The sequence below is a fragment of the Zootermopsis nevadensis genome, unplaced genomic scaffold, assembly GCF_977971745.1.
Source record: "Zootermopsis nevadensis isolate Lab colony 2312 unplaced genomic scaffold, Znev_1.0 Znev_ptg000017l, whole genome shotgun sequence".
In the NCBI taxonomy this organism is placed as follows: domain Eukaryota; kingdom Metazoa; phylum Arthropoda; class Insecta; order Blattodea; family Termopsidae; genus Zootermopsis; species Zootermopsis nevadensis.
Window position 1 is genome coordinate 7,231,818 of NW_028259149.1, and position 10,923 is coordinate 7,242,740.

Sequence of the window (10,923 nt, forward strand, 5' to 3'; positions counted from 1 at the left end):
TTAACTTATAAATGAAACCACAGTTATAAGTCCATTTGTCTGATTTTACTGTCAGATACAGCATACACCTTATGAATGCACATAACTGTTCCTGTGATTCTTCTGATGTCTGTACTGCATTATATGGGTGAGCTTGTTTCTTGGTGTGAAATAAGAAGTAAATTTATTCACATAATCTGAAAAAATCATAAATACAAGCAAAATTATATTTTCTCTCACTTTGCCAACTTGACACAATCCAGTTTGTGTGTTGTGGTATCAAAAATTAAGACAGCAGCAGAACAGCATAACATTTCTAAAAATAGTCAACATTTTATGTAGTGTCTTCAAACACACCTCACTTGAAACCACCATATTTTCAATCATTTCATTACAATATATAATTTTCTAAAGTATATACTGTGTTTCACAGATGAATATATCATATTCCACAGTGTAGAGTGCTTCAAGGAAGAAATTTCTACTAGCATTACTAGGAATCTGAAAAATTAATGATGCAAACAAGTCATCAAAATATATTATATTCAAGAAAAGAATCAAGATAAAGATCTTAGATGATCAAGAGCTGGTGGTATAACACAGTAAAAATTCAACAGAGGAATTGCTTGTTGTTATTAATTTCAGAAACTGTTGACCAACATCCAGTATACTTTCCAAGATGCTGAAGATAAGGATATGTAAAACAAGAACTCTGCCACTTTGTTCACTTGGTTGTGAAATGTGGTCTCTCATACTCTGAACAAGGAATATACAGTACAAGTGTTAGAAAACAGAGTGCATACAAAAAGATTTTGGCCCAAAATGATATGAGCAATACAGAATATAATATAACCAAAGAACCTCAGAATATGAACAAACAGTGAAATTCAGAAGGCTAGGATGTGCCGGACATATGACTAGGATGGAGGGAGCGAAGAATGCACAGAGACTTTCTGTGTGTAGACTTCATTGAAAACATTCACATAGAAGGAGATGCAAGGATACAATTGTGATGGATCTTGTAGACAGAGGTTGTGAGGATGGTAAGCGGATGGAATTGGCTCAGGATCATGTCCAATGGATTGTTTATAGTGTCATTGGTATTAAACATTTGGTTTCTGGTACTGGGAAATTATTGATATGCAGAATAGTACCTCTGTAATGAAATACAAAAAAGGAATGCTATACCTTGCCCTTATCTTTACTATTGCTGGCTTTTTCAAAACTCTGTCCCATGGATGTACTGGCTAGTTCTCGGTCCATCTGGTCCATGTATTGTTTTAATTCAAATTCTGGTTCCTTCCCCTTCTTTTCTTTTCCTGTAAGTTAAATCACAAACTAAACCTCAATGTCTATATAGATGTAATGTTTCTATATTAACTTCAATTACATTATTTTACTCTGTAACAATGACAGGTGTTGTACTGTCTGGAAATATTTGTATTCACAGAAATGTGTATATAAATTTAAAGATGCATCAGTTATGAGTGCTCTTTGTACCTGATTCTTGTACTCTTGTATAACAAATCCATAAAATTTTAATAATTAAATCACACACACATGTACCTGGTTTCAATTGATCAAGATCCATTTCCATCTCATCTTCATATGAACTCATACCTGAGCCATCTGATTCCAAATCCCAGCTGTCTTCAGGTATTACAAAATCTTAAAAGACAGAAAGATGTTTCAGTAAAGCACTCTCTTCACTGAGTTAATAGTAGCAATTAGTTGAAAACAACAGGGAATGTAGAATTACATTTTCGTAAGATATACATATCTTCAGTAAACTCTTTTTGGATGACAATGTCCTTTATCTTTTGCTTTAATTACACCATCTCCTGACAAAGTCAAAACATTTTTAATATCCTAGAATATTTCAATGCTGCAATTAATATTAGTGACACTGTGTTTCTGGCATTGGTCAACTGAAGAATTGGATAACAACAATTTCTACCAAAACAAATGATGTCAGAAGATTTGAGCACAAATGTAGAATAAATAGCACACAAGGGTTGAGGTTATTTAATATACACTACAGTATATAATATACATGTATGCTTGAAATGATAATTTAATTTCACAGCATCAGACTTACCAAGAATATTCTGGACTGCACAGGAGAAAGCTTCTTGGTCAAATGATATTCTGTTTTCTGAGCTGGGAGATGAAGTCCCTTCCTCACGGTTTCTAACTTCTGCAGCAAAGCTGACACCTTTCCCTTTCTTTATTCCTCTTTTTGGGCGAAGTGGAGGAGTTTCAGTTTCACTTGATTTTTCTTGTGTTCTAATGGATTAAAGAAACAGAATTAAGGTTTACTAATAGGCAAGAGAGTAAAATAAATCTTCATTAGATTATGTGGATCAACAGGTGGAGAATATTTCATAAAGCTAAATCTGATTTATAACTGTGTGCCCTATACCAATATTTTTCTGTAATCTGAACCTGGAAATGTTTTTGTATACATGTCATGGAATGGAATATATGCAATAAAATGAAATAAACATTAACAGACTATCATGTGTCATGGGTTATGCACATGATGTAGTTAATATGTACTACATACTATACCATGGTTCATTTGTTCAAATTTAATTATGAGTTGTCTTTCTAAACACTGACAAAAAAATAAGCCAGGGAAATAAAAAAAGGAAATCCTGACCGGCTTAGATGTCCTGGAGTGGAGTCAGCTTTTAAACCTATGGTATGAATTGTTCATTATAAAGTAGTACATTTGCTACTGTCCTTTGTGAACAGCTTATAATCACAGAGTCAAGAGATTCCCTGCCTTTTATGGAATCATAAGTTAATTACCAATTTCACAAGAGCCTGTACCACATGAATCCAATCGGCAATCAGATATCCTTTTAAGATCAATTTTTATATTATCCTCTCACATATGTTAAGTCTGTGAAGTGTTCTCTTCCAGATTTTTCCCAACTAAAATTTTATACAATTCTTATTTACCCCTTGTGTGCTGTACGAACTACCCATGTCATCCATCCTCATTTGATGGCTCAAATAACATTTAATTCAGAGTGCAAATTATGAAGCTCTTCATTATGCAATTTTCTTCATATCCTTATTATTTATTCCCTAAATGTGTACGTCATTTACTGGAAATTCTGTCTGTTTCATAGGATGAAAGGATGAATGACTAGATACACAGGGAAATATCTCTGTATACAAATATGTACATACATGCATATATATACATATAACTTGATTCTATACCAGGGTTTTGAAATTAGACATATCTGTAATTAGACAAGTGGTACAATACCGAAGTAATGAAATGAATAAATCAATACCCTGGATATTCAGCTCCATCTACTCCTGACATGTGATCCATAAATTTTGCCAGCTGAGCAGATACGTTTGATGGATTACTATTGCTGTTTGTTGCAACAAATTTCTTTGGTCCATATCGTTCTTCCAACATTGCATCCAAGTCTTTTGGACACAATTCCAACCATTTTTCATCTAGACAAGAAATACATATCTCACAGGACCAATGATCACTTTACCACTTACCATTTTGATTTATTTATACTCATTTAATGTTAGAGGGGCCCTATACTTCACTTAGGAGCTGGTGTTAAACCCTGTCATCCATCACTACATAGTTCATATCACCACAAAACTATTTCACTCAATCCATTTATAATTTTCCTCTTATCTCTTTCACCTTATCCTGAGCATCCTGATGATGGAGATAGCAAGCACCTCTGAAACATCAGTAAACTTTTACTAGAATACATGGTGCTACAACCCAAAAACAACCATCTTTGCCTATTTTGTTCTTATTTACAGATTTTGTTAAAATTAATAATGGACTTGTTGCTAACATCAAAATCCAAAAAGGTGCTTTTGAATGATATTAAAATATTCTATGGTGTAATTACTTAGTAAACTGATTTTAAATCCATCTCCTGATATGTGAAATATGCCTGACTTGTGTCAAATGACAAGTATCAGCAGCAAGTAAGAGAAAAACTTTGAGTTCAAACCCACATTTAAAGCAAAATTTAAGTTTCTTTTAAGAAATATGGTTGTTCAATCATTTATAATGCCTACCTTGCCATACTATTCTTCCTACAGTAATCAAAATAAATGGCACAAATGGTATGCACACAAAATTAATTTACCATCAGGGGGTGGCAGACCATTTTCTGCTTTCTTGAATTCTGCTATATCATTTTCAATGCTGCCTAACAAGGTGAGTATTTCTTGTCCTGTGGAATGTTCACAATGCATTGAATTTCTGTGACTTATATAGTATTCTTCAGCTTTTGCTATCAAGCTTTGATAATCTTTCGAACCTTCCAAGAGATCCTGGTAAAATAATGAAATAAAACGTATTATACTTTTTATTTCTAAAACAATATGTAAACTATACAATTAAGACAAACCAAGACAAAATCTGAGTGCATGCTAACTTGAGTTCCTCAGACTTTCATGCTTCTAGTACCTAATTTTAGTGTTTTAATAATCATATATCACAACTAATTAATCACAAAACCATATAGTTTAAAGAAAAACAGTCTGTCACACGATAACAGAAACACATTTACTGATATGTTAGTCAGAAGGAGTATACAATTTTGCATTTAAATAACACAGAGATTAAAGGAAAGAGTTGCTGACTATTAGCATTTGAAAGTAGTAAATAGTGTTACTGTCAATATTTAGTTCTGTCACTAATAAAACACAACAATTCTGCTCTGCAACATACCTTGAAGTACCCTGTCTTTCTTAGGTTATTCAGATACTGACTCCAGCCATGATCACCATCTAGATCAACAGGATTCTGTGTTTTCTTATCTCCTTGAGATGTTGGCTTTGCTTGAGCAACCAAGATCTCAAAACCACAGGCCTATATAAAAAAGTCAGAAATAAAAATTAACTCATTTCTTCTCTTCTCTACTGACTGACTGCTTCCATATGCATGGCATGTAACCAGATTTCTTACTTTATTTTTAACAGAAAACTCATATATTATTTGGTTCATTGATAACTGTTTCATCTTACAATATAAAATGGTATTAATTTACAAAATAAAATGGCAGTAACTTCAATCTCTATTGTAGATTTGGTAAAATTGCAAAAAGTGAAACACCTGGGAAAGCTTTGGTATTCTTTCCTTTCTCATCATGTCCGTTTTCAAAAAACCAGGACAACATTTTTCATATTCTAAATTCAAATGCAGCCATAACTTACCAAGTAAAATAGTCCATAAAATTCAAGTATGCTTTACACCAGGTGTCCCAAAAGCCAAATGCTGAGGCAGGAAAAAGAATTTTGTGGATGGGATTGTAAAAACACAATAAACATTTTCAAAGCTAAAACAATTTTGCATGCAAAAGATGCTGCTTACAATCAAAACAATTATTCTGATAGCATTAAACATAATGACAAAGCCTACCAATTTCATTCCTAGATTATGAGCTTTGAAGTCTGAGCTGTTGGATGGAGGCATGTTCCATCCAGTACGTCGATCAGGGTTGAACTTGTGATGAGTCAGCATTGCATAGAGACATTTAGTAAACACCACGCTTGTCATTATTCTGTTCTCAGGAGGAAAGTAACGCATAGCTCGACACACCTGTCGCAAAAATGAAATATCACAATAGTCTGCATGCTACTGTAATGTATACAAATCAAATAAGCATTCTTGCTGCAATATCCCATTGGTACTTTCTTTAAAACATGCCTATGCATATAAAGTCATATATGTCTCATGTATTGCATGGAGACCATTGTGTGTGTGCATGTACTTGGAGATTTATTAACATTAGTTTGTGGTATGTGGTGTTCAATATAACTGGTCAAAAAAGTGACATTTGAAATGTGAATATATATGGCCAATAAATGATTATATTTTTCTGGGCCTTAATTATAATAAAAACAATACTTTTAAAAACATTAATTTTATAATTCCAAGTTAACTGTCCCTAAGGGACAGTCAAATTAAGTATAGTAATGAACCTTCAAGTTCCAAGAAAGAAGGGATTTCTTGACCAGCTGAATGACAATTAGCTTTTCCAAGAAAAAATCTCTTCTATGAAGGAAGTTTATGACTAAATTAGTTATGTTAATTGGTGCTCTGTATGACTACTATCCTGGAACTGCTGACATCATAGGTTTAAAATGTATGTTTCAGGGCAACATTATGTGGTACAACTTTCTTTCCTGTTTAACATGAAATTACTTAAAATGTATTAAACAATACAGGATAAGTAAGGCATTACAACTATATTTCTAACAAATATAAAGACTGCCACCTCATGATTTAGAGATATAAAGTACTGTGTGACTACTTCCAAATATTCAATATTACATTATAATGACAGTGCATCACTAAAACCAGATTTTCAAACTTCTCAAAACAACATTCTTGTTCAGTTTCCTACACAGACCTAACAGAAGTGAACCGTACTTATTCTTCACAATAAGCAGGATATTAAAATACATTATTGCAGATATAGGTGTTGGCAGCAACAGAGTGAAAATACCCTAAGAAACTAATCAGTTGTGCAACTAATAATGTAAGACTAAAACTGCTTACCTTCATATCAATTGGATCCCTATTGCAAAAAGCTAGAACTGCTGGTGAAATTAAATTTGGCTTCTCTTTCAGAAGGGCTGCAACTCCAACCGGAACATACGCATTTGTCCGATGCAGTAATTCAACAATTTTACCAGGGTAACTGAAGCAAACAGTCAAACAAACATTTAAACCACTATATATGAAGTTGATTTAAAAGTTTAAAAATGTATAAACTACAGACAGTAAATATCAGTTCAAACTGTAAAGTCACGATTATTGGTAACTATCATCTCATCCTATGATCTGTCCTATACAACAGACTTGAAATATGACTCCTCTCCTTTACTCCTACTTGTATCAGAAGACCAGTAGGATTGGTTTAGTAGTTCAGTATTTTCTCCCACTCACATTTCAATTCTCTTGTATATGAACTGGCCTTGATATGTGCTTTCTTTAACTCAATGTGAGGCACCCCTGAACATACATGATTATTGTAAATGCTAGAAGTATTGTAAAGCCCACTTTATTTTATGTCTGTCACAGAATTTGATATGTTGTCATGAAATGTCTTTGGATACTGGAAGATATCACTTTCAGCAGTTACTGTAATAACAGTAAGTAAAGTGGTTTTACAGAAACCATTTTCTGAATTTAGGTAGATGTCTAATCAGATTGTGTGGTAATAAGTGACTTCATTATTGAAAACCTGCTCAGCACTGGTGTCTCACACTGTGAACACATGGTAGTAAAACAATGAATGGAAGACTGAAACACCCTGTATGTTTAAAGGTGATTTGCTTCAAAATGTCATTTTAAGTTTTTTACGATTACAGCATATCCTTTTATCAGCTATAAATTTATGTCCACAAAATATGAAGATGTGTCTGTTTATAATTTCTATAGAAGATGCTAGAAAGTTTCAAATGGTTTCTGTAAACACTATGAACTTATTCCATGTATATAACTACTAACTAATCTGGGGAAAAAACCTAAACCATACAACATTACAAAGAAAAATTAAATGTTAATGTTTCAAATAACATTTTCTCAAAGAAACATCAAAAGTCAATTTCAAGCTGCACAGTAATAGAGCTTATGGCAAGTTAATATCCTGACCCATATATTTGCTAGTAACAGACTAGGTAAACTATTCACAAAGTCTATAAACCAGAATCCCATATATGTCAACTCACCCTCCAATCCTTGCTTGAACAGCATCTTGGATTGCTTGTGAAGCTATAGTTTTCTGTGGTTGTTTACGTACTTGGAATATTGCATCCACTACAGACAAGAAATCACTGTTTTGTCCATTTTCTTGTTCCATGGGTACAATATGTACAGCTCCTTGGTACAAATAAACCTACAATATGATACAGAATAATTATGCTTAATAAATAGTTAGTTTTTATTAAATCTAATATATCAAATACATCATAGTTTTAATTTTATGTGAAATTCAGACACATTTGCAAAAAGCTTTATACTCAAGTTACTATTTTTGGAACAACCTAATAACAAAGAAAGAAAGAAAATGCAATCTAAATATTTTACTTGTGTTGCTAGTCTTTAAATTCACTGAAATGGGTTGTTTTCATTTCTATTCCTCTGATGCTACATCCACAGATCTACCTACTGATAAAATATACCTGAGCTAATCAATGCCACACAAACAGCTTTACGCATCCAAAAGTGGATGAGTGATAAAGGGTAAACTGAGCAGATTGCTGTATATGGAAGACCCAAAAAGTAAAATATAAATGCAAATTCAGAGCCACCATAGCAGCTCATTCATATTTAATTTAATGATAGAATGATTTTATGAATTTATTATATAAGAGTTTTTCTCCAAAAATTTTTCTTCATTACATGGCAGCTTGTAATATAAAGATTTAACTGCAACTGTTACAGAAATATATGCCGATATATACCTGAAAAGTTGCAGTATTAAGTGCATAACAATGAGTATAGTCTGAACAGAAGTAAATTAAATTCAAGTAGTACTATAAACAAAACTTCAGGTCCCATCCTGACTAAATGTTATGATGCTACAGAAAATTTCTATTCTCAACATGACTCTTGCTTGATCCTTGACAGTAATGTGGAAAATGCACTTACCCTTTGTTCACAGGTTTCTGGGTTGGCCCAATCTGGTAGATAATCTGCAGCCTCAATAAGCAAGAATTCACCATCTGAATCTACAACTCTGCAAATATAAAACAAAAAATCCATAAACTGAACTGATGCAGATATATTTAGATTTGAAGATGGTGGTGTTCTGAGTTGTTGAGCCACGTAGTCCAGTAGAAGTCTGCTGACATTTCAGAGTTCCTTTCTGCGTCCATCATTAGGGTACCCTGATCTATCTTCAGATTCACTGTCATGAAAGCCTCAAATTCTATTACATATTTAAATTTAATTACTTGATTATCTCTACCACTGAACCTTAAATATTTGTTGCATGTGACATGTATGATTTAAGAAAATTAGAAGGTTTCCAATTGTTTGCATGTTAAATAACGTAAAATCTCATTAATCTGAAATGAAAGGAACCAAGAAAGAAAAACTGAATTTCAAATAAACGAAGTACTGTCTCAATTGTACAGTATTTAAACATCAAATGTCTTAATAACAAAAGTGAAGACAATAGTACAGTGCAACCCTTTGGAAGAGAGTCTAGATAATTCTAATGATTAACCTTGTGTTAATGATATTATATTATATTGTATTATATTAACAGACTTTTATGGAATTAAACCAGTCAGTGAAAGAAGGGGGGAAAAAAAGAAAAAAGAGAGAGAGTCAAAGATGTCTACAAATGAACAAGTCTGTGTTAATGATATTGAAATGTCAAGTAATTATAGAATAAAATTAGCCAGCAAAATAATAAAAAAGAATATGAAAATTACCTTGCTACCAATCCATCAATTTCTTTTGTTAACTGCAGCAGCAAATAGACAATAAACCATTCATCTTCTATGTTATCTCCGTAATGTGAACTGCCATAAAAATGTTGTGGCAAAGGGCCTAAAGAAAGAAAATAAATTTTAAAGCTGAATCACATTTCTGTTTATGTCAATCATTTGCAAAAATAGACTGATACAGATTATTCTTAATTTAACGTAAACCATAAAATCATTAATGGATGGTCAGTACAATGGATACACACTTTGGAAGACTTCCACTATAACTAATCAAGTATGGCGAAAAGCAAATTACAAAATAAGAATTATGAGATTTACAGTATACAATTACCAACATGAACATTTAACAGCCCCAAAGTGTGCTACATGACCATATTTTGTGAAAATGATTGTATTTATTTATTTATAGTTTATTTAATTGTTTTTCAGTAGCTAAGACTATATAGCATCAAACAAGAGGATGACAGTGAATCAGAAATGATTGTAATGCCATATGCTAGTTTACAGGGTAAAAATACAAATCATTATCTACAGTAATTGCTGACTTTGATATGATTGCTCATACTTCTTTACAATCAAATACTGCAAGAACCTCACATAAGAGAAAGGTAAATGTCCAAATTAAGTGATGACCTTCCCCTCCCACCTCCTATTTGTTTCTTCCTGGGCCAACAAATCATGTATATGGTAATTTTACGTTAATAATATAACCTCATAAATTTATATAAACATTCAAACATACTTAACCCCAGCCAACTCAACCAATTCCAGTTACATGTCTGTCACAATTTATAAAACCAAATAACATAACAAAGCAACTGCTACTGTGCCAATATTACTAACATTTTGAACATGTGCAACTTGAAATAACCGTTACTTTAACGACGCTTCTTCAACTACGTACATTTTATGTATGTAACAACAGAAAATGAGTGGATCCAATTCTAAAACTCAGCCTATCATTTCTATAAAACTAATGATGTAATAAAATGTACTAAATTAGTTATAAAACCGTCAGTTGATAAAACTACATACCTTTACAATTCTGTTCAGAATACAATGACAACAATGGTGCAGTAACAGGGGTGACACTGAAGGAATCTTTATGCCATATATAATTTTCACTGTATTTACGGACTATGGACAACACATAGGACAAAGTCACCTTCACTTCCCGATGTATTTCTTCATTAGCGTTAATAATGTCTTCAATCTCAAGAGGAAATAAGTAATACTGAACGAAATCTTCTTCCCTCAAACTTTCAAGCACTCCGGCCATTCTTAAACAAAAGAATGAATCATCAAATACATGGGTCATATACATCAAACAAAAAACAAATAAGCTTGGTAGAAAATTGTTCACTGGAGCACAAGTGACATCAATTTAATTTTTATTTTTTAAATCTTCTTCATTTTAAAATCCACGAAAGAGTTTTTGATAGAAACCCCTCTGTATATCAAATGACTGACTTC

The 10,923-nt window shown here is 32.6% G+C and overlaps 1 protein-coding gene across 2 annotated transcripts in view; it reads right to left on the bottom strand.

Annotated features, from left to right (window-relative positions):
- Nucleotides 1-10,923, bottom strand: part of ecd (ecdysoneless cell cycle regulator) — a 31,628-nt gene that overhangs the window by 2,880 nt on the left and 17,825 nt on the right. The window contains exons 2-14 of one of the 2 annotated variants that reach the window (XM_087350255.1): nucleotides 10,486-10,730; nucleotides 9,436-9,553; nucleotides 8,645-8,732; nucleotides 7,723-7,889; nucleotides 6,548-6,689; nucleotides 5,405-5,584; nucleotides 4,715-4,855; nucleotides 4,128-4,314; nucleotides 3,291-3,462; nucleotides 2,078-2,265; nucleotides 1,546-1,647; nucleotides 1,168-1,298; nucleotides 30-176 (exon numbers count right to left, since the gene is read on the bottom strand). In XM_087350255.1, coding sequence (XP_087206381.1) covers nucleotides 168-176; nucleotides 1,168-1,298; nucleotides 1,546-1,647; nucleotides 2,078-2,265; nucleotides 3,291-3,462; nucleotides 4,128-4,314; nucleotides 4,715-4,855; nucleotides 5,405-5,584; nucleotides 6,548-6,689; nucleotides 7,723-7,889; nucleotides 8,645-8,732; nucleotides 9,436-9,553; nucleotides 10,486-10,729 — 1,869 coding nt within the window. In that variant the 5' untranslated portion in view covers nucleotide 10,730 and the 3' untranslated portion in view covers nucleotides 30-167. Of the gene's footprint in view, nucleotides 1-29; nucleotides 177-1,167; nucleotides 1,299-1,545; nucleotides 1,648-2,077; nucleotides 2,266-3,290; nucleotides 3,463-4,127; nucleotides 4,315-4,714; nucleotides 4,856-5,404; nucleotides 5,585-6,547; nucleotides 6,690-7,722; nucleotides 7,890-8,644; nucleotides 8,733-9,435; nucleotides 9,554-10,485; nucleotides 10,731-10,923 lie in introns of those variants that run through there. The other variant, XM_022071046.2, reaches the window with a different exon arrangement.